The sequence below is a fragment of the Bufo gargarizans genome, chromosome 11, assembly GCF_014858855.1.
Source record: "Bufo gargarizans isolate SCDJY-AF-19 chromosome 11, ASM1485885v1, whole genome shotgun sequence".
NCBI lineage: Eukaryota > Metazoa > Chordata > Amphibia > Anura > Bufonidae > Bufo > Bufo gargarizans.
In genome coordinates, this window is record NC_058090.1 from 36,146,596 (window position 1) to 36,171,052 (window position 24,457).

Sequence of the window (24,457 nt, forward strand, 5' to 3'; positions counted from 1 at the left end):
GTGTTTTTTTTTTTTACGGCTATATGCACCTTCCTGCATGTGAATGCTGAGGGATGCTGCCACCTAGTGGCTAAATTGATTTCTCCTGTAAGCTAGAATAGACCATTGCTGGAGATCACTCATCCAGGGGCTTGGGAGCTGCAACACTATATAGACACGGACGCTTTCCAATTTCCTAAAACTACTTCTGTAATATATATTATTAACCTGGGTGGGAGTATAAAATGTGACAGGCAAGTAGAAAGACATGGTTTGAAGCAGTTTACTACAGTTTGTTACAGCTGATTTCAGGGATACAAAAGTTAGATTTGTGGGCTTCTTAAATACATTGTTTTCTACAGCAAAATTCACAATGGACAGAGGCAATACAAGAGCTAAAACATATCTAAAATAACATTATATACAGAGCCAGTCTTGTAAATGGCTGAATAGCGAAGAGGTAGTGCGGCAACACTTCCATGATGTACATAACAGCTTATAAAAGTAACACTGGTGCAAGTCATACTATAAAAACAACAACATAAAGTGTATAGATTAGGTTCGGAAGGGGAGGCTCGTGATTTCCAGTCTGTTGCTGCTGTCCTACAAGCATTCTTTATGGCAAAGCAGATCACAGCTCCATCGGTGAGAACGTCATTAAGTCGGTGAGCACTTGGGTAGACTCGATCATCATGGGTGCATGCTTTACCTGCAAAGAATACCGTAACTTCAGTTAGAAAATCTGACCCTTCCTTGTGTACATACACATCTCTGCCTGTCACCTGCACACTTTGTATACTGTCAGTTTGATAATTCATCATCTGTCACGCCCCAAATTATTAGATTCGGTCACATCATAGGCCAGGAATGGAAAAGCCAAATCCATTTGATTTCTCTTGCTGTATTAGACACGCTGATCATTCTGTTTAAAAAGGGGTATTCCAATGATTGTCATCTCCCTAAGGCCTCATGCACACGTCCGTTTTTCTGCGGACCCATTGACTTTCAATGGGTCCGTTGAAAACTCGGCTAATGCACCGTTTGTCATCCGCGTCCGGAAAACGGGTCGGACCCATTCAAGTCAATGGGTCCGTGAAAAAATGCGGAGGCACACAAGATTGTCATCCACGTCCGTTTTTTCCCCTAACATTTGCATGGCAAACTTGACTTAAAAAAAAAAAAAAAGAAGTCTAACTTTCCTTCATGTCTGGTGATCCTCCAAAAATAAAGGAAGACACACGGAAACAAATCACGGAACAACGGAACCCCATTTTGCGGAACGGAACACAACGGTTGCGTGCATGAGGCCTAAGCTGGGGGTCCTTCAGTCCCATCTATGAATGAGAAACTGGGGGGCATAGTAGCAGAGGAAGAGAGTTGACCACACGCATGCCCTTTAATCTAAGAGCTAGGAAAGTTGCCCAACAAGTATCTCCTGGCAGGTGGTGGAACGCCCCCTAAAACTTTATGGCACATCTTCTACCCTTTTCATAACAGTTTGCAGTGAGACATCTTTTTTCTTGTAAGGAAACTCAGGAAGGGAAAGAGAAACCCACACGGTATGAATATAAATATATGAATGTTTAATGTAGAACATAATAAAATATCAGGACAGCATAATGGCAGCCAGACACAATATATACATAAAACTTTGGGATGCCGCCCTAACGCTGCTGTAGAAGTCATGTCATCTGTAATAATTATCTTCTCAAGCAGCTGACAACTAAAGATCTACTGAGGAATGAAATCATTTCTCTACCATAATAGGGGTGCAGCTTCCAAGGAAGTCAAGTGGGTCGCTGGTGGTCTTCACTTCTATTAGAAAAGAAAAAAAAAAGTCATTTACTGCATAAAGAAACCACTTGCAGGTATTCCGTTTAAAGATTAGGACTGGCGATTCAAATGATAGATGCGATTAGTGTAGGTCATTAGACCCAGGGTCAGCGTGGTATTTGCATGGATGCGAAAAGGCACCCACATTATACGGCCTAGGTCAACATATTGCTTGCTTAAAAATCAGCGCTTGCCAGCGGCAGATCGTGCAGTCTAATGCCGGCAAACCACTAGAGTCCCAGGCATCCTCAAACTGCGGCCCTCCAGCTGTTGTAAAACTACAACTCCTGCAATGCCCTGCTGTAGGCTGTTCAGGCATGCTGGGAGTTGTAGTTTTGCAACAGCTGGAGGGCCGCAGTTTGAAGATGCCTGTGTGACGATGAGGATGAGCTGCATCTAACAGCAGGGGTCTACTCCACTAGCTAGCGATTGCTGGGCGTGAAGCGTTCCCTCCTGGCAATCGCTTGCTCAATCAGGCTTTAGTTCTGCCGATTAGTAGGGATGGTACAAATTGTTGGCCTGTCCTAAAGCCATCAACTAGAAGTCATGGACAATGCCTTAGAAGGAGGTTCTCTGGGAATAATAAGCATCTCATAAGTGCCAGTAGCCTGCCTCCTGAAACAGAAGATTCACTCACCTGCTCCTCACCACCTCCATGTTCTGGACCCTGCAGTGTTTATATCTGGCACTGCATGGCCACATGCTTCACTGCAGCCCATAACTGGATTCACAGATGCCATGGCCACAAGCAGAATGTCACTGCTGAAGCCAGTGATTGGCTGCAGCAGAGCGTGTGACCATGCTCTGCCAGATGTAAACACTGCAGGGACCAGAACATGAAGGCACCGTCGTGGGGAGCAGGCAAGTACAAGTCTTCTGTTTAGGAAGGTATAAACTCATTCCTGGAGAATGCCTCTAAATTGGATTACTGCTAGAAAACACACAACATATCTCCCTTTCCTGAAGATCACTAATTAACCTAATTTCTCCAGTTTGAGAACCTCCAGAAACATCTATATACGTATAAGCTGCACTTTTATACCAGGTTTAGCTGCTCTTCAAATAATACATGCATTATGGCCACTAGGGGATGCATACCGTCATCAGGCCTCGGTTCAGAGGTCTCCGCTAAACAGGAGGCTTCCGTTTCAGGTTCAACTTTTTCTGGACTGCACATGAAAACGTCATCGACCCTCAGACTTGTCTCATTATTTGCCTCTGCGTCACATCCGTCTTGTGTTTCACTTGCATCAAGACCCAAGCATGTCACGACAGCCGGAGACTCCTCTGCTCCCAAGCCGAGTGTCTGAGCCGGAGCTAGATACATAGTCAGGTCGACTTCTGCCGGAATCTGTGATTAACAAGGCAGACCATGAAATCCATTCTACAAATAACCAATAAAAAAAAAAAAAAAAAAAAAAAAAAAAAAGGAGGTTTAACTATTATCACGAATGGCAACTCACAGAATCCGCCTCTGTATGCTGGAGAGACTGTAAGACGGGGTCCGGTTCTTGGTTCTGCAAACTGAGGAGGCAGCGCAAAATAAGTTACTGATGCATCGCTCCATAGAGCAAGTCAAGTCAGAAAATGTCCAAGTATCTCTAAGGGTTAAAGAGGACCTTTCACCAGGAAAAAGTATGTAAACTGACTATACCGACGTGTAGAGCGGCACCCAGGGATCCCCCTGCACTTACTGTTATCCCCTGGCGCCTCTCCGGTTATAGCCTCCGGTATGTTCCTACTTAGGCTCCACCCAGGGGAACCTGCCGCGGTCTCTTTCTCCTATGCTGTAGCGCTCAGCTCATAGCCAGGCTATGAGCTGAGCGTTGTGATTGGCCAGCGCTACAGCATAGGAGAAAGACGCCGGCAGGTTCCCCTGGTTGAGGCCTAAGTAGGAACATACCGGAGGCTATAACCGGGAGAACGGAGCGGCACCCGGGGATAACAGTAAGTGCAGGGGGATCCCTGGGCGTCGCTCTACACGTCGGTATAGTCAGTTTACATACTTTTTTCTGATGAAAGGTCCTCTTTAAATTCACCTGCGGCAGATGAGTTGCAGTAATTTCTGACACTACTTTCAGATAAATGGAAGTTTTGGCAACAAATGTGCTGCATGTAAATATCCCCTAACAATTTAATTCGACTGTATTCCATTGCGGATTAGGATGATAGGTCTACCTATGAAGTATGCTAGTCAAACTATAAACAGGACCCGATTCTGACTTCTGTAAGGCAACTTGGACATGCATTTAGAGACTATAATTCTAGGGATGGACATGCATTTGGCATTTTTATTGTACAGTGGTAGCAGCGGGGGATAAGCAACCATAGGGCCAGAACTGTGCTAGCTACAATCAAGAAGTAGCACAAATTAAAGGGGTTGTCTAGACCCTGAATAAATATAATATTTATATATATATATATATATATATATATATATATATATATATATATATATATATATATATATATATATATATATATATATATATATATATATATATATATATATATAAAATTAGCTCTGGTTGTTTAATTTCCCATGATGTGGCGCTCCTCTGTTCCCACCTGGCCAGAAGCGTGAAATGCCAACTCCCCGCTGGTGGCTAATTAGTGGCTTCAGTGGTGATGTGTGCAGGCATGACACTTCTGTCTAGATGGGGACAGAGATGCAGGAATCATGATAACACCAGAGCAGGCAATATATATTTTTTATAACTCATACACCATGCTTGGACATCTCAGTTTTTTTTTCTCAAGGCCCGGACAACCCCTTTAAATGTACATATGCACATAGGATAAAAACCATCTAAAAATGATCACTGTCAGCTGACTAAGTTTGCAGAAAGTCTGCAGTCAGCCATAGTTTGAGCTAAATTTCTCAGACTTCTGATGGAAATGTGAGCAGTTGGGTTGTCTGAACCCACACGTGTATGGCACGATTGGCTGCATTCAGTGGATCATCTTGCTCAAGGGCCAGGAAGTCTGATTTTGACATTGTATTTGTCACCTATTTCATCATTTGCAAAGCAAAATATCAAATCGCCGCAAGTTCCGAAATAAACATCTAAAATCACATAAGACATGCAGATTTTGCAGTGGATTTGGCCATGGCGTAAAGTTTGGGTATGCTCAGACAATTTTATTGGCACGGGTTTCAGTGCGGAAAACCACGATGAATCTGCACTGAAGCCACCTCCAGTTTTAAATGGGTGGTCGCACCGCACTTCGTGCCACCAAGTATTTTAAAAACACACGGCAGAGACCACAGTGGTTTCTTCTGCAAGCTACGTACTGGATTTTGAAGAGGTCAAAATCCCTCTGGGTAGAAGTGAATCCACCCTAAATAGTGCATGGACAGATGTGGACCAGTTGGAGCTACCGCCTTAACCTAGCTACACAGGCAAGATTGACAAATGTACAGACATAGGGTGGCTAAGTGCGAGAAGGCCCCTGGACTTCTGTAGTGATGCTTTGGTCAGCACTGGATTTAGAGGTCTACAGCAAATCTTGCACATGGGTTTAACATGTAGACAATTACCTTTCTTCTTCTGGCACACCAAACAGGGTTTTCCTTACAGGTGACCTTACAGGGCTTGGAGACTTCTCGTGTTGGAGATCTGCTGTGTTTTCTATACCATTGGGCACTGGCGTTGCCAAGTTCTGTACAGTTTTGTTTGTTGATTTTGGGGTATTTAACCGAGAAGAACATTTAATAGTTTTTAGACCTAAAAAACAAAAACACACAACTCACATTGCTGAAGCTGCTGGGGGACGCATACGAATCAACATGACCAAGGACTTCAAGAGATGCAAGCCTGTGTATTCGCAACTTACTGCCAGGTAGCTTAGCAGGACTTTCAATCCTAAAGAATCCAGCATCAAATACGATTGGATCCACTTGCATGGGGTTAACTGGAACTTCTACTTCAGCACATGGAGCCTCCATTTTGATCCTATTTTTCATTGCAGCTTTGATAGCAGCAAGGCGCCCTCTAGCAGCGGCTCTCCCATTGTCTCCTTGGTTCTGTTTCCCAGTTGCAGCTGGAGCAATTTTTTTCTGCAAAGAGAAAAAAAACAAACAAGGGTTAATTCACCTACCTGTACAAGAGATACCCAAAATGTCCTCTCAACGCCAAAGCATGGGACAAGCTACCCCTATGCATCCCCTTAATGCTAATGACGTACATGTAACGGGATTGTGTGAAAGGGGTTATCTAGGAATGGATATTGATGACCTTTCCTCATATCAGATCGGCGGTGGTCCCGGCTGTTAGAAGAGGCTGGACACTCGATGAGTACTGTGGTCTCTTCCTAGGTCCTGTGACGTCACCGTACATTGGTCACATGGCCTAGTTACAGCTCAGCCCCATTGAAATGAATGGGGCTGAGCTTTAATACCATGTCCCTGGAGATGCCGGGAGCCTCCCGTGCTCACCAGAGTTCAGTGGAGCGTAGTGGCTCCCCGTAACAAATGACTGGCGGGGGGGACCACACTGATCTGATGATGACCCATCCTAAGAATGGGTCATCATTATACATTACTCGATAACTCCTTTAAGGGCTTGTGCAGTGTCAGGATATTGATGACATTCTCAGAAAGATACGAACAGCTGTAATTACACTGCACCGCCGATACCAGCTAGAGATTGTAGCAAAGGAGGGGTAGGCAAGCTAGAATTTACCAAAGCAGATGTAACTTACCCTTACAAATTTCTTAGTCTGACTTGTATCCTGCTGCCAGGAGTTTTCTTCCAGTATTACAAGATTAAAAAACTTTTTACTCAAATCTTCAATCTAAATAAGAATAAGTTATAATGTAACGTTATATAATATACACTTATATAAAGTTATAATAGAAAGACAAAGCTGGATCCGTATGATGAAAAATAAATAAAAAAAGCCGGACAATGGGTGTAATGCATCCCCAAAAAGATCTTTCAGGAAGGGTGGATAAAAATCAATGATTTAAAGAAAAAAAAATTGTTTTTTTAATTTAAATCGGATTTTTTTAAATATAAAAATGCTTTTTGGAGGAAAATATATTACCATCCAAAGGTTATTCCATCATGAAATAAAGATTAGTTTTTTAATTATGTAGAATAAGGCTGTACGTGGACTCCCATATTGTTGAATGGATTAGGCAGTGGCTGAGGGACAGACAACAGAGGGTTGTAGTCAATGGAGTATATTCAGAGCAAGGTCTTGTTACCAGTGGGGTACCTCAGGGATCTGTTCTGGGACCCATATTGTTTAATATCTTTATCAGCGAAATTGCAGAAGGCCTCGATGGTAAGGTGTGTCTTTTTGCTTATGACACAAAGATTGGTAACAGGGTTGATGTTCCTGGAGGGATACACCAAATGGAAAAAGGACTTAGGAAAACTAGAGGAATGGTCAAAAATCTGGCAACCAAAATGTAATGTTGATAAGTGCAAGATAATGCACCTGAGGCGTAAAAACCCAAGAGCAGAATATAAAATCAGTGATACAGTCCTAACCTCAGTATCTGAGGAAAGGGATTTAGGGGTCATTATTTGAGAAGACTTAAAGGTAGGCAGACAATGTCACAGAGCAGCAGGAAATGCTAGCAGAATGCTTGGGTGTATAGGGGGAGGCATTACCAGTAGACAGAGGGAGGTGCTCATGCCGCTCTACAGAGCACTAGTGAGACCTCATTTGGAGTATTGTGCGCAGTACTGGAGACCATATCTCCAGAAGGATATTGATACTTTGGAGAGAGTTCAGAGAAGAGCTACTAAACTGGTACATGGATTGCAGGATAAAACTTACCAGGAAAGATTAAAAGGACCTTAACATGTATAGCTTGGAAGAAAGACGAGACAGAGGGGATATGATAGAAACTGCTAAATACATAAAGGGAATCAACAAGGTAAAAGAGGAGAGGATATTTAAAAGAAGAAAAACTGCTACAAGAGGACATCGTTTTAAATTACAGGGGCAAAGGTTTAAAAGTAATATCAGGAAGTATTACTTTACTGAGAGAGTAGTGGATGCATGGAATAGCCTTCCTGCAGAAGTGGTAGCTGCAAATACAGTGGAGGAGTTTAAGCATGCATGGGATAGGCATAAGGCCACCCTTCATATAAGATAGGGCCAAGGGCTATCCATAGTATTCAGTATATTGGGCAGACTAGATGGGCCAAATGGTTCTTATCTGCCGACACATTCTATGTTTCTATATGTGTAATTTTTTTGGTAAATAAATTCCATTAATCCATTCACAATGTCATGCTCTTCCAGAGGTTTTGGTAAGATTATTGGGCAGCTTCTCTGCCTACAAGATATTATCACAGGTGCTTGCTTTACTTTTGCAGTTCTCAAAACTGAATTTGACTCAGCAGAGATCACAGGCCTCTTCTTCACAGCAAAAAAATGTTATAACATGAACAGAGTTGAGAAAAATACCTTAATCCTAACTTCTGCAAACCTATGACTGCAGAATCAACCTAATCAAACTAATAGGAAAGGTTATTCTAAAAATCTTCATCTACTTGCATATTATAAGTCATACCAGCAAGAATTAGTCTTTATGTAGAAAACTGATTTGAATCGTGATTTAAAATAATTTTGATTTAAATCAAATCCACCCTGCTTTCAGGCATAAAAACCAAAATGATATACAGGTGAAACTCAAATAAATTTGATTGTGCAAAGTTCATTTATTTCAGTAATGCAACTTAAAAGGTGAAACTAACATGAGACTCATTACAGGCAAAGCGAGATATTTCAAGCCTTTATTTGTTATAATTTGGATGATTGTGACTTTGGGGTTTCATAAGCCGTAATTTTGAGGTAGCCTTTGCTCAGGGGGTATGGATTAATTAGCTGACTAGAGTGTGACACTTTGAGCCTAGAATATTGAACTTTTTATTAATTTTAAGTTGCATTACTGAAATAAATTAACTTTGGCACGATATTCTAATTTTTCAAGTTTCACCTGTATTGTCCAAATATTACAGGAAATGCAGGACATTGTGAAATAGGATTAAATGTTATGCATTTTCCATTAGATTTCAGGACTGTGGGACTTTTCCTCGTCTGCTGACAATGTAGTCACATACATTCAGGTTAGGCCTAATGCCCACGTATAGATCATAGGAGTGTATTACTGTAGTGCACCCGCGGCATGAAGCGCACGGCGTCATAGCAACCCATGACGCCGTGCGCTCCTGCTCTCAGCAGGAATCCAGGCCGGGATACCACGGACCGCTCACGGCCGTGTGCATTCGGCCTAAATGGCACTTCAGCAATTATCTGTAAAGTATATGGATGTACTAATCATGTTTTTTAGATATAGCTGTAGATGGAATTATAGACGGCTGTATGCAGGCCAGGGTGGATCAGCCATTTTTTCCAGCATGCATCGTATGCAGAGAGACATACAGTCCATGTACACCTGTTTGGATTTTAAAAAAACTAACTCATTTTTGCAGGAACCTACCTGAAAATTTACCATATCCCAAAAGCCATCAAGATCTGTGCACGTTGTCTCCTTCTCTCCCCGCTTAAATTCGCAGTTGTCAACCAGGCCCTCAAACTGCTTAAACCGTTCAGTCATAAGTAGTCTTGTTTGTCCAACTGTGGTTCTGATCTGGTCTTTGGCTTAAAAAAAATAAAATACAAAGGGGACATATTGCAAAATATTCCAATATAAAGAAATAATCCCATATTCACGGATCGGGTGTACATCCTTAGCCTTAAAGGGGTTCTGCACTTTCAATTAACTGATGATCTATCCTCTGGATAGATCATCAGCTTCTGATCGGCGGGGGTCCGACACCCGGGACCCCCGCCGATCAGCTGTTTGAGAAGGCAGCGGCGCTCCAGCAGCGCCGCTGCCTTCTCACTGTTTACCGCCGGGCCGCCCGCCCACTGACGTCACGACTTGTATCAACTAGAGTGGGCGCGGCTAAGCTCTGTTCACTTGAATGGAGCTTAGCCGCGCCCACTCTAGTTGATACAAGTCGTGACGTCAGTGGGCGGGCGGCCCGGCGGTAAACAGTGAGAAGGCCGTGGCGCTGCTGGAGCGCCGCTGCCTTCTCAAACAGCTGATCGGCGGGGGTCCCGGGTGTCGGACCCCCGCCGATCAGAAGCTGATGATCTATCCAGAGGATAGATCATCAGTTAATTGAAAGTGCAGAACCCCTTTAAGGCTGGGTTCAGACCTGAGCGTTTTACAGCGCGTTCCTACGCGCTGTAAAACGCTCAACAGGCAAGAACCAATGATTCCTTATGGGAATGGTTCTCACCTGAGCGTTTTACAGCGCGTACGATCGCGCTGTAAAACGTCTCAAGAAGTACAGGAGCTTCTTTGGGGCGTCTTGTCGCGCGTTCCCGTACATAGACTTCATCGGGAACGCGCGACAATGGGCGTTCGCTTGTTCCGGAGCCACGTCTGTAAACGCTCATAGAATCACGCATAAAGAGCGCTCCATCCCGAACGCTCAGGTCTGAACCCAGCCTAAAGGGATTGTGCCAAGTTTTTAAAGGGGTTATCCAGGATAAGATAGGACATCCTCAGGATCGGTCATCATAATCAGATCTGCAGGGGTGCGTCACTCAGGAACCCTGCTGATCATCGGTTAGAAGAGGCCTTGAGCGCTACAGCCTATTCCTAGGCCAGTGACATCACTGTACACTGGTGAAATGGCCTAGTTGCAGCTCTGCCACTATAAGATGTACGGCGCTGTCCTTGGAAGGCTGCCGGTAGGGGTCCCAGCGCTCTGCTAGTTATCCTCCATCCAGTTCCTATTCCCCTTGTGCTGATGGACAGTGGATGCCACAGAGAGTGTCATTTCCATCTACCGCCCCTGCAGAGTCTGCCATGGAACTTTTCCTCTATGTACACCGATTTAACGCCCCTAATATACAGCGTATTGTCAGGTGAACCCTCAGAACGGTGACAGGCTAATGTTTATGGGGAGCGCCCAACAGTTTGTGAGGGGAAAGAAGGCATCAGGCGAAGTGAATTTTTTTGCAGGAGTCTTTTGTTCTCCTGGTAAATAAGAGGGGGGGGGGGGACGGCGCCGGGAAGTCGGGAGAGATAGCTGGAAGCTACTGAATGTTTCTGGCCACCTTCAGAGATGGCAGGAACACAGCCTCTAAAGACTTGGATGCTTTCATCCCTCTCTACAAGCCGATCTGAAGTTTTTAACCTCCCTGCTACCATCTCAATACACAGAAGTTAGGGGGGACAGCAGAGAGAACAGTCACAATCACATCTATGTTAAGTACAGGAGCTGCACAGATGTCACAGTAACATAGTAATTTTTCTTTTACCATCTTCTGGAATATCCATTTCAATCCTCTTATCCCAGTCAATACACAACAACGTCAGCCGCTGAATTTCAGACTTCAAGATGCTCCTACGATAAAAACTGCAGCAATGATTACAAAGACCCTGAAATAAGGGTACAAGGTGCCTTCTAGAAGAGCATTTAGGAGAATAAGGAGACCTTCACAAGAGGCCCATTTTCCATGGGAGTTATGTACCAAATATATACAGGAATAAGTACAGCACATATAAACTTAAGATTGCAGTGGCCAACCCCTTTAATCACCCAATAGCGGTCGTATAACCAAGTAAAAAAAATATATATATTTTTATCTTTTTGGAGTATCTGAAAAAGGACCTGTCCCTGTAGCATGCTGCTATTACGTAGGGTAGCATAGTCAGGTGGCAATCAACTTTTAAACGCGTGGCAGTGACTCTAACCTGAAGTATGGCACGTCATGAGGAGCTTCTTCGGGTTGTGTGGTCTTGTTATCCTCTGTGCTTGGCTCACAAGGCGGAGGGGTCACTGCAGGACTGGTTTGTGGGGAAGAATTGGCATTGCTTGCACATTCTAAAATTGAGAAAAAGCAGCGTGAGAACATTTTTATGCCATTTCTACCCTACATGTGTGTCTTCTGCGCTGGAGTACCTGCATCCTGGGGTAAAGCATTTAAGTCTGCTTCCAGCTTTACTTCTGTGGCTGTCTGTGATGGTTCAGTTGGAGACTGAAGATCTTCCTCATGTTCTTTGTTATGGTCTCGTGTAACCACAAAGGCTCTACAGCGATGATACAAAAAGCGTCACTAACCACTACAGGTCCCACCCAATGTAAGGACACTAGGGATACAGGATCCTACAAAGCATTACCTGTTACCATCCAGGGGGCTCCAGGTAAAAGTAGGGAGCAGAAACGCATTGGCCCTGTTAGGGGTCATGGGTTGAAACTGAAACGTAGACAAGCCATCTAAAGGCTGAAAGACAAAGTTCTTCGGAGCAAAGGATGGCTTTCTTTCAGGTTTCTCAGGCAAGGTCTCTGGCAACGTCTCACTTTCTACATGGGCGTCTTTGAGGACAGGCTCTGGCTCTTGCACTCTCTCATTCGAATGATCACTGACAGGAGGCTATGAAGATATCAGAAAAAAGCCACAGGGTACTGGTTTATATTCACTGGGACCAAAGATACAAAACGTCAAAGACTACAATTCTAAAGTCACGTAATCAGATTCAAATTCAGGAGCACTGCTGCAATAGTGAAGAGGGGGTCTGTGTTCCCCCATTCCAATGGGGTGGCTAACATACATGCATACCGCTGCTCCATTCCACTCTATGGAGCTGCCAGAAAGAGTTGATCTCCTGTAATTGGGGCCATGTATGCCAGTCTCAAACGGAGCAGCAGAGCTACCTGCTCATCTGCGATTCCATTTAAACCAGGGACCATTGTATTTGTGATCACTGGGGGCCCCAGCAGTCTGATCCCTCACAAAGAGACACCACTTATTTTGTGGAGAGGAGATGAGTGCACTGAAACAGGACAACCTGTCTGATTATTAATCTATCAGCAAGGACTAGGAGATAGAGGGAAAGGATTACGACTACAGGGTCAGACTACAAACAATTAGTTTGTAGTCTGTAACCGTGGGAACACAGAGGCCTACAAACTAGCTGTGTAACAATATATTAGACGAGATTGCAAATTAAGATATTGTAGGCAAACAACAACATTATAGGGACTGACAACCTCAATGGTCATAACCTGTGCCAACAATCCTAGCAGCGAGGCACAGTTCTTGCACATTGCCCCAAGAGTCATGGGACCAAGCCAACGTCCTGATCTTGCAGAAACAGGGTAGAGGCGCGGGACAGCAAACTGCTCCGAGGGTGGAGGGGGGGTGTTATTGGCCCCAGATTACAACCACTAGAGGGAAGGTCTGCCTAGCAGCAGACAACTCCAAAGGGGTTGTCCAGGTTTAACAAAAAAAAAATTAAATAAAAATGTACTCTTGTCCATGAGCGGTTTCTGGCATTTCAGCAAACCCCTTAAACAAGGGTCCTTCAAAACACTTGATTGTCTCACCTCTGTCTTATCCATCACCATTTCGGGGCTGATCTCCCTTAAAGGCTTCTTTTGTGGTTTCACGGCTGCAGAAATAACAGTATAGAAATGAATGGGGGGGGGGGGGGGGAAAGGAACGTCAGACGGTCACACATCAGCAGATCTTTCACATAGTGGTAAAATTATAATTTCTGGAAAGGGTCATCTCAGTGATAACCCCCTTTTAAAATGCAACCCTGGGTCAATCGGTTAATTGCCTCAGATCTCCTCTCCGCACCCCCCAATAAACACCTGAATTTGCAAGCAGAACCCACACACATCAGTGGTTTTGCACTGAACATGGGTCAAGGGGGGGGGGGGGGGGGGGAGAAATCGGAGCATGTGCAGCTGTGGTCGTAACCCCTGGATACAAGCAGTGTATAATGTGATGGAAAAATGAATCTATCCAGCAAAGGAAGCAATATGGACAATCACAATACATTAGTAAGTGGCTTGTAGTAACTCTCTCTACATGATAAATGCCATTTGCTGAAGTGAGACAACCCCTTTAAAGGGAACCTGTCACCGGGATTTTGGGTATAGAGCTGAGTACATAAGTTGCTAGATGGCCGCTAGCACATCCGCAATACCCGGTCACCATAGCTCTGTGTGCTTTTATTGTGTAAAAAACCCGATTTGATACATATGCAAATTAACCGGAGATGAGTCAGAGCTTGAAAATATGACTCTTCTCTGGTCACAAGTAAGATATGACTCTATGTTAATTTGCATATGCATCAAATCGTTGTTTTTTTTACACAATAAAAGCACACAGGGCTATGGGGACTGGGTATTGCGGATGTGCTAGCAACCCATGTCCTCAGCTCTATACACAAAATCCCGGTGACAGGTTCCCTTTAAGGACACTTAATATCCTTACCTACAGTCAGAGCAATGACCTTAGTGTTTTTTCCCCTATATCATCCCTTATAAAAAGGGAAAGATATTTTTGAAGAACTTTTAACGATTTTGAATGTATTCGATCCCGTTTCTTATCTCACTGATAAGACAATGGGTCCAAATTATTAATAGTGCAGTGTGCACGCCTGTCCCTTCCCCAGATTCACCAACATGTCAGTGGCTTCATACATGTGGCATTGGGCCCCAGGCCCCTTATTCTTCTATCTACTCACACCTTCTCTTCAGTGCACGTATGTAAACCAGTCACTTTAACTAAATTAATATTGATTACCTGAGGGATTTTTCAGGGGGGCTTTAACGGCAGTGGATCTGGTCATTCTTGCAGATAGGATACCGGAAACTGAAAAGGCAGCATCAATTCTGTCACTTAACATAATTCTGCAGGAATATAGCGTGTGGTCCTAATACCATAATAAAGGACACCGGTGGATTTAAAGTACGTGAATTGCTGCGTTGTCCCCAGTGTTTACAATGCAAACAGCCGAGTGTAGGTGGCATCAAATAACTGCTCCGCAATCCTGTGCTGGACCAACACCGTACACAGCCTCTTACAGTCAGTATATCAAGCCATATAAGTCTTCTTTTCGCTCACTTACCTTTACTTTCGTTCTTCTTTGCCACTGATGTCTGTCCGCGGCCTCTCGGAATTGGGCGATCAACAGGGGCTTTGTTGGTCAGCACGTTTACCTGTCAATGTTTAGGTGTTACTCCCATCATCTAGCTATATAAAAAGGAAGACATCTTAAGCAGGAAGAACCCTACTGGGATTACCTGAGCCCGGGTCTTGTTGGCCGGAGGGTCCACTTTCAGGGTAGACCGTGTAACTCTTGGTATGCTGGGTGCGGGGGGCTAGGTTTTAAAAAAAAAAAAAAAAAAAAAAAAAAAAAAAATATACTTTAGTATTTGTTATCCAGCCTGAAAGATGAGGTGACCCCTTTAACTCACACACTGGTGGCATATCGTTGGGCTATGCCATCAATGTCAGATAGCTGACAGTCGGTCCCAGAGGAGGCACCCACATGCTTGGCCATTTTCAAACTCCCATAGCGTTGAAAGGGGAGAACGATGCGTGTGCACAGTGTGCCCTCTTTCTCTTCTGGGGCCCCGTTCTGGAGACAAGAGCAGGTCCCAGAGGTGGGACCAACACCTGACATTGATGCCATATCCTAGCGATAGGTCATCAATGTCCCAGATGGGAATACCCCTTTAACCCCAACGTATGCCACAAGGGCCTCCATCTGGTGAACAAAGGCCCTATGGATCCATTTGACCTACACCTCCAGGAGCTTACTTGGATTCTAAATTCCGTTATAGTCCGTGGTAGCGGAATCCATAACACGATTCTTCGATAACCCTAATTTTAGACGCCGAAAAACACAAAACACAAGTTTGCTCAACACTACTAAAATGCAGTGTGAAAGGGGCCATACTTACACAGAACTGGCCGTAATACTTTTCAAATATTTCAACGTGCAAGGTTCTCCCTCACTAAATGAGGGGCTCAGTATCTCACATTGCTCACCTTCTCTTTCTGTTTCACTTTTGCAGCAGTCTGATTTGTTGTGAAGACAGGAATCAGCGACCCTTCTGGCTTGTAGATCCCACATCTAAAGACACCCTTGCTGAGTTTTTCTCGTTGCTCTTTTAGTTTGCGCAGTTGTTTTTCCTCTTTGAAGCGCTGCAGCATCGCATGGCGCTCCTCTTTGATGATCTGCTCTCTAGTTTTACCTTCATATGGAAGAAAGCGGAGTAAGTACTAAAGGCTGTAATCAAACTTTTCAATATGCCTAATACTTCCCTATGGAAAGGGCCAAACATACAGTGGTCCTTGGTAAAGTCTGATCTGGGCTCAGAGTGGATTTCCAGATCCCCCTTTAGCACTACTTGGTTTGATATGGCGACAACTATCACCAGGGATGAAAAACGGAGGGAAAATGGTGCGCTCTTGTTGATGCTGTGATAGATCATGACAATACAACACTTAAAAGGGGTTGTCCGGGTTCAGAGCTGAACCTGGACATACCCATATTTTCACCCAGGCAGCCCCCCTGATGTTAGCAACGGAGCATCTCATGCTCCAATGCGCTCCTTTGCCCTGCGCTAGAACGCGCAGGGCAAGGGCTCTTTTGTTTACAATAACACACTGCCGGGCGGAAGCTTCCAGCCTGCAGTGTGTTCGGTGACATCACCGGCTCAGATGGGCATGCTTTAGCGCTGCCCTAGCCATTTTACTGGCTAGGGCTGCGCTAAAGACTACCCATCAGTGTACCGGTGATGTCACCTGGCAGCCCCATGGAGAGCCCGGTTCATCACTGGAACTCCTGAAAATGTTTTTGCCCTGCACCGAGCATGAACTGCCCTGATGCTAAAGTCAGAGGGGCTGCCTGGGTGAAAATGGAGGCATGTCCAGGGTCAGCTCTGAACCCGGACAACCCCTTTAAAGGGGTTGTCTGAGATTTTGATCCCTGGGACCCCCTCCTGAGGATGAAGGGGCGCAGTGCTGGTCTGCAGCTGTGAATCAGGCTCAATGTTGGTGGGAGTCGTGGAGGTCAGACCTCCACAGATCCTAGTGACATGGAGAAAGGAATACCCCTTTAAACTTCCAGCCTAGCTATGGTGCGGTCAATGACAACCTTTCTGCTGCCCCCCAAAAGAGTTGGCCGCGTGATCACAACTCAAGAGGCTCAGCCGCCTGCACCTTACATTTAGGCTACATGCACACGACCGTATGTGTTTTGCGGTCCGCCAAAAAAATGGATGACATTTCGTATGGCATCCGTTTTTTTTTTTCGCGGATCCATTGTAATAATGCCTATCCTTGTCCGCAAACTAGGAAAAAAAAAAAAATAGGACATGGCCAATTTTTTGGACGGAGCAACAGAATGGACATACTGCTGCGGAAAGCACACCGTGTGCTGTCCACTTTTTTGCAGACCCATTGAAATGAATGGGTCCGCATCCTATCCGCAAAAAAAAAAAAAACAGAACGGACACGGAAACAAAATACGGTCGTGTGCATGAGGCCTTACAGGAGTGTGCGGAGAAGCGTACAACACACCAGTCTGTCATCGTGGGCGGCCGCTCACTGCTTGAGAACATAACTGCCCCTCTTACCCGGCTTATTCTCCTGTCCTTTCAGGCAGGACTCGTTCCCCTCCTCCACGACAGTCAGCTCCTGCTCCTTCACGAGAGAGATGTTGACGTCGGCCAGAGAAAGGCCCCGGCTCTTTCTGAACTCCTTGTGTCTGTTCTCTTTCTGCGAAATGGATTTCCGACGGGCCACTTTGGCTCGCAAGTTCTCTATGCTCAGGTCCTTTTTATATCGTCCGACAAACTGGGAGTCCACGTCCATTTTGTTGTTTTTTTTTATTTTCACCTAAAAGAAAATTGTCCGGATTTAGTAAACTTTTTTTTTTTCCTTGTTTTGTCCCTACAAATACCTCCAGGTCTGTCCACATATAATAGGGAGGAGATGCAATACCAGGCACAGTCTATGATTAGGAGGGGCGCTCTCCTATTCATGTAAGGGAAAAGGATGCCACCACCAATTCACTCAAAGGAAGTTCAGAAAAATATTTGCCCCCATGGCCAGTGATGCATCTTGTATCCTCAGAAGTATATAAATACACAACATTGAAATGGTAGCACAGAGAAGGAAAAGTCGTGGCATTATGGAAATAACAGGATCGGGACATGTTAATATGACAATGATGGGGGGGGGGGGGGGGGGGAAGATAAACAGTCAGAACATCTCAATGTATGCAGTGTGGAATATGAGCATCACTTTCAGCAATACATGCGCTTGTACACCTTGGCATGTTATTAATGGGGTTATTAATGGGTGCATATCGCTAGGATATGCCCCCATTGTTTTAAAAGGTGCGGGTCCCAGCTTTATCGGGAGCAGAAAACCTCAAAGTGGACTCCGGTCCGGCCACCACAAGCGCTCTCCCGATAGAAGTAAATGGGAGCGCACCAAGCATGACCGTCCAACGCTCCCATTCACTTCTATGGGCCCGACGGGAATAGCCAAGCCAGCGCTATTTTTGGCGGCCCCATGGAAAATTAATAGAGGGCAGCTGCGCATGCGCCCTCCTCAACTTTCAGGGCTCAGTTCTCGATATAGGTGCGGGTCCCAGCGGTAATCCTAGCGATATGCCCCCATCATCTGAGAGGAGATAGGTTCCTTTTAAAGGGAACCTGTCACCGGGGTTTTGTGTATAGGGCTGAGGACATCGGTTGCTAGATGGCTGCTAGCACATCCGCAATACCCAGTCCCTATAGCTCTGTGTGCTTTTATTGTGTAACAAAAAAAAAATATTTCATACATCTGCAAATTAACCTGAGATGAGTCAGGGACAGGACTCATCTCAGGTTAATTTGCATATGTATGAAATTGGTTTTTTTTGCGCCTCGTAGACCAATGTTGTTTACGAACAATTGTTTGTGTAGACGCCGTTTGGACGTCACATCCTAAGCCTAAGGCAAAAATTTCACTTTCAGTACAGAATGGATCACTACGCATCATTCTTCTTAGGCTACTTTCATACTTGCGTTCGGGGCTCCGCTTGCGAGTTCCGTTTAAAGGCTCTCACAAGCGGCCCCGAACGCATCCGTCCAGCCCTAATGCATTCTGAGTGGACGCGGATCCGCTCAGAATGCCTCAGTCTGGCAGCGTTTGGGCTCCGCTCAGCAGGCGGACACCTGAACGCTGCTTGCAGTGTTTGGGCGTCCGCCTGGCCGTGCGGAGGCAAACGGATCCGTCCAGACTTACAATGTAAGTCAACGGGGGCGGATCCGTCCCCCATTGACTTTCAATGTCAAGTCTGGACGGATCCGTCTGAAGCTACTTTCACACTTAGAATTTATTTTACAATATAATGCAGACGGATCAGCTCTGAACGCAAATGTGAAAGTAGCCTAACCAGACGATCCGTCCATGCAGAGGTTCCCCTCTGTGCTCCTCTTGCTGTCAGTCCAGTTTTTGTCATGCTCCCAACCACCGGGATTCGCAACGTTGATCAGTGCCGTTATCTCAGCCTAGGCGTGAAGCAATCTGCCGGAGTGATAAACCAAGGTCTCTCAGTACAAAGATTCTGTCCCTCTCCGCTTATGTTAACTGCACATCGACGAACAGGAGGTATCGCACAATCATCCCACATCTGGCTTTTATGCTCCTCCCACATACCACAGATTGGAGCTAGGTGCTTGAAAATGTGATCATCTCAGATCTAAACCGACATCAGCTACTTCCTCGATGTGCAGAACCTTACCGCTCGTCCTTCTTGTGCTGCAGTCTCAATGTTGAGGAGTGTACATGTCCGTGCCTCATACCCTTCAGGTTCAGTGCTTTCTAGAAGAAAACTGGACCTAATGACTACCTTTATCATCATAAAGGGGCCTTCCAACTAACAGCAATCCAGACATATCCACAGGTCACGTCCAATCACTGGGGCTCCAGCAGGTGAAGAGAACATGACAGACCATGTGGAAGATGAGCTTCTCTGGCTGCTTCTGCCACCATTTGTGATTCCCCACAAGGAAGGAAGAGGACCAAATCCAAAACGCATTTCTGTTTTGTTAACCCTTTATGTCTTATCATTAAATTCCCTTTGATGTGATCAGCGCCCCAGCTCCTGTTTTTATCGTCATTTTGTCACATTAAAGACGTCCTAGGTGACAGACTATTACAAACACACCTTTTGGTCCCTTTGTTTATTTTCCTCAACGACTATTGAACCGTATGCAAATTAGTTAAAAAGGGGTAACCAGACTAAAGGGTGCCAAGGCACCCCCATCTACATGGAGCCCCGCTCCTCCCCGCCTCCTTCAGCTTTCTATGCTAACAAGTACTTCATGAAATCCTCTGCGGCCACACTGCTGGTCTTGTCTCACGCCTGCGCAGTCAGCACTCTGCACAAGCTTATTGCACATGGAGGGATATTATGAGTGCAGCCAGCTGAATCCCCCCCCCCCCCCCCCCCCAGGGGCAACAAGCACTGGATCGGGAGCGATCAGCTGACCGCCACTGCAGTTCTTGCATTACAGGGAACCGAAGCAGATTGAGGTCTCGTTTTATGGGGGGGGGGGGCGGGGGTCCCAAATATGCCTTCAAGACTCCAGGCAGGAACTGTCCCCTGACATCTGGGCAGGGTCTAGTTGCCCCTCACCATTGAAGGCTGCATTCCTCCATCAAGGCGGAGGCGTCATGGATGCCCAATGTCTACCATGTCTGGTCTCAGCGGGAGGACCCCATCATTTAGTGAGGATGCAGAAGGGCTCGGATACAATGACCCCCCCTTGGTCAGGGACTACACATAGCAAAACTCACATACAATCAGCCAAAGAGCAGTAGGATAGCTGACTAATCTGCTGGGCCCCCCAAGTGTACTGTGTGACCCCCACTCCATTCCCTTATGGTGTGCATGTACTAGGTATGGGGGGGTCCCAGCTGACACATGTTTACGAATCCTGTGACTAGGTGACGTGCTGTCAGTGGGAGCACCCCTCTAATGGGCTGGCCTGATAATTCAGAATATCCGACAGTCCGGCATCTGCTTCAGCCCTGCGACATAACCTCAGAAAACCAGGGGCGGAGGAGAAGCAGCAGCAGAACATGTGACTGGGAGCTGACAACAGCATTGATTAGCAGGCAAACGCTGCACGTCTGCATTGCGTCCTAATAGGCGGTCACGTCTGCAGCATAGATTCCCGGGCCGTACCGGTGCATACCGACCGCACTCACCGCACACACCAAGACCGAGCGTCCTCCGCAGCTCCCGCACTCTCACAATTCAAATCTGCGGAAGCGCTCCTCCATTGGACGGACTGCAGCTTTCTGATTGGCTGAGCCGCAGCCACCAGTATTTGCTTTTCAAACGTGCGTCGCGCCGTCAGTGGGCGGGGTTCCGCAGGACCGACGCATGCGTCGTGCTGGCTACTGGTGACGGTAGTAGCGCAGTGCGCATGCGCTGTTTGCAGGGACTGGAAGTGCTTGTCGTGCAGCGCCGCCTGCTGCATTTTACGTTCTGTTCTTGTTTACATTGACGTGCCCACTGACGTCATCACTCTTGTGGAAAAAGAGCAACATTGATTAAAGGGGTTGAATGGGTCAGTGATCCGTGCAAGTTCTATTTTTTTGCGGTGCGCAGGCAGGGACAGAAACACCATCGATCCGCGCTTCTGCTCCGCATGTCCGTGATTTGAGTTACTGACCAAGTCTTTTTCTTCCTTTATTTCATCGTCGCGTTCCAAGAGCTATAACTTTTTTATTTTTCCGTCTATTTAGCTTTATGAGGGCTTGTTTTTTGCGGGACAAGTTGTAGTTTTTAATGGCGCCATTTGGGGGTACACATAACTTTCTGATTAAGGGCTCATGCACACGACCGTATGTATTTTGCGGTCTGTTTTTCACGGATCCGTCGTTCCGTATCTGAGGTTTTTTTGTTTCTCTGATATCTTCTGTTCTGTTATTCCACAAAACATATCCGTTTTCTGCGGATCGGAAACGGAAACAGTAACTTATGAGCAATATTGGCTGGGCATAGCATTTCTACAGTATGGATCCACAAAATACGGATGAAATTGGGATGACATACGGATGTATTCCGTGTGCGTTCCGTATATTTTGCGGACCCATTGACTTGAATGGGGCCTCGGACCGTGATTTGTGGACAATAATACGGAAACAGTGCACACGAAGTACCTTCCATTGTTTTTACGGACCCATTGAAGCGAATGGTTCCGCATACGGTCCTCCAAAAAAATGGAACGGGAGCGGAAAGAAAATATGTTTGTGTGCATGAGCCCTAACTTTTGTTACCTCTTTCTAGGAGGGAGATGGGAAAAACAGTTATACTGCCACTGCGTTTTTACGTTATAAATTTTAACCCTTTCGCTACCAGCGCCATACATGTACGGCGCTGGTAGTGCTGTGCAAGCATGCCGCCCGCTTGCGCGTGCAGCGGGCGTCATGGCCGGCAAATCTCTGCTGTTTCAAACTTTTATAATATGTAAATTAGGTCTCTACCAGCAAGTAGGGCGTCTACTTGCTGGTAGCCGCCGCCGCAAAAAAACGCCCCCTCGTCGTGTTGATTGACAGGGCCAGCCGCAATCTCCTCCTCCGGCCGGCCCTGTCAGCATTTAAAAAATCGCGCGCCTGTGTTCATTCGGCGCAGGCGCTCTGAAATTAGGAGGCTCGCCTCTTCAGAACTCCCTCAGTGCGCCTGCGCCGATGACATCACCGAAAGAGAAGACGTCATCGCAAAAAGATAGAACATGTACTATCTTTTAGCGGAACGGGCGGATTGAGGACCCATTAAAGTGAATGGGTCCGCGATCCGATGCGGCTGACCTATGGCCGGCGATTGTGCATTGCGGCCAGCTAATTGCGGGCCGCAGCACGAGCACGGGTCACACACGTTCGTGTGAACTCGGCCTTACTGAGTAAGCTAACAGTATTCAAACTGCAATTCCTATTTTGGCCACCAGATGGCAGGCCAGGATAAGAAATGAGCAAAAGTCAGCAAAATAAGCTAGTACGGTAATAAATTCCGGGTAAACCAAAATAAAAAATTAAATAAATAAATGTAATAAGCTCATATATGAGGCACATAATGATCACAAAACCTGAATAACAATAAATATAAACATCCTGTGTATCACCGCAACCAAAAATGCCCATACTATTAAAATACGCGAATGGCGTAACGTAAAAAAGGGTAAAAATGGCCAATTTGCCATTTTTTCATTGCTTCTCTTACCCAAAAAAATGTCACGCATACTCCAAAATGGTATCAATTAAAAGTACAGATTGTTCCGCAAAAAATGAGCTCCTAAACAGCTCCTGCATAAGTATAAAAAATGTATGGGGTTCAGAATTTGGTGTGTTCTATTTAGACATAAAGAACCTATACATATGGGGTATCGTTGTAATCGTACTGAACCAGAGAATGAAGGGCATGGGTCAGTTTTGCCATAAACAAAACTCTGTGGGAACAAAACTCGTAAAACGGTGGAGGGATTGCGTTTTTTTTCCAATTTCACCCCATTTGGAATTTTTATACCGCTTCTCACAACATTTTATGCCCTAATTAATGGTGGCATTAGAAAGTACATTTTGTCCTGCAAAAAATAAGCCCTCATACAGCTATATGACCGGAAAAATAAAAAAGTTATGGCTCAATAGGGAAGAAAAATGAAAACGAAAAAACCTCCGGTATCCAAAGGGTTAAGGCGTTCATTTTTCCGGCATAAATAACATAATATCTTTATTCTCTGAGTCAGCATGATTACAGTGATACCAAATACATATATATATTTTTTTACATTTTACTACTTTTTTGCAATAAAATCCCCCTTTTTTTTTAAGAAAAAAAAAAAGTTTTTGCATTGTCGCTTCCCATGACCCATAACTTTTTTATTTTTCCTTCTATGGAGTTGTGTGAGGGCTTGATTTTTGTGGGACAACTTGTATTTTTCATTGGTATCATTTTGGAGTAAATGGCACTTTTTGATCGCTTGTTATTAAAGGGACACTGACAGGCCCAACAAGCATATTTAGGTATCTATATGACAGTACAGGTCTTATAAGGGGTATTAAAATCATCTAAGTATCCCCCCTGTCCACATTCTAAATACAGTAAACTGAAGTTTTATAACTTGCTTGAACCGTCTTCAATCTGCCCAAGGGGCGGCGTTTCACCTCCACTTGCGCCCAGCCAGCCGCTCCCAAGTCCCAACTGCCGTTTTGAAGCGCCGCCCAGCTCATCAATATTCACTTTGCTGGGCGGCTTCTGCTGTCCCCGCTCTGAAGCGCTGCGCTGAACAGTGCCCGTCGCATGCGCCGGATCTTGTGAAGTCGGGGACAGTAGTAGCCGCCCAGCGAAGTGAATATTGATGAGCTGGGCGGCGCTTACTGTACCGTTTAGTCGCATAAATTACTGTGTCAAAATACGAAGCTGAACTCGGCTTCGTTAATGAGGCACAAAGCTGAGTTCAGCTTCGTATTTTGATACGGTAATTTATGCGAATAAACAAACTGAACCCGGACATACCCTTATTTTCACCCAGGCAGCACCCCTGAGGCTAGCATCGGAGCATCTCATGCTCCGATGCGCTCCCTTGCCCTGCGCTAGATCGCGCAGGGCATGCGCCGAGCCCAGTGACGTCCGATGCTCGCTGTTCCCTCAGTCAGCAGGGAAGAGCGAGCATCGGACGTCACTGGGCTCGGCGCATGCCCAGTGACGAGGATGAAGCTCCTGCCCTCAGTCTCCTGCTGATCGCACAGGCGCAGCCCTCAGTGGGTACTGCGCCTGTGCGAGAGTTCGTTCGGC

The 24,457-nt window shown here is 45.6% G+C and overlaps 1 protein-coding gene across 2 annotated transcripts; it reads right to left on the reverse strand.

Moving 5' to 3' along the window:
* Positions 1 to 246: 246 nt before the first annotated feature.
* Positions 247 to 20,977, reverse strand: DLGAP5 (DLG associated protein 5). Of its 2 annotated transcripts, none has more exons than XM_044272044.1 (19): positions 20,869 to 20,977; positions 17,238 to 17,499; positions 15,646 to 15,851; positions 14,895 to 14,972; positions 14,720 to 14,810; positions 14,395 to 14,463; positions 13,185 to 13,249; positions 11,978 to 12,231; positions 11,760 to 11,887; positions 11,552 to 11,681; positions 11,116 to 11,201; positions 9,278 to 9,438; positions 6,517 to 6,609; positions 5,650 to 5,872; positions 5,354 to 5,540; positions 3,276 to 3,336; positions 2,911 to 3,163; positions 1,739 to 1,794; positions 247 to 688 (listed from the first exon to the last, which is right to left on the reverse strand). In XM_044272044.1, exons 2-19 carry the CDS (start codon positions 17,473 to 17,475, stop codon positions 611 to 613), a joined length of 2,457 nt encoding a protein of 818 aa, XP_044127979.1. In that variant the 5' UTR covers positions 17,476 to 17,499; positions 20,869 to 20,977; the 3' UTR covers positions 247 to 610. The 2 variants fall into 2 exon arrangements, with proteins under 2 accessions (XP_044127979.1, XP_044127978.1); XM_044272043.1 differs by having other exon boundaries at positions 11,116 to 11,213.
* Between the last annotated feature and the right edge of the window lie 3,480 nt (positions 20,978 to 24,457).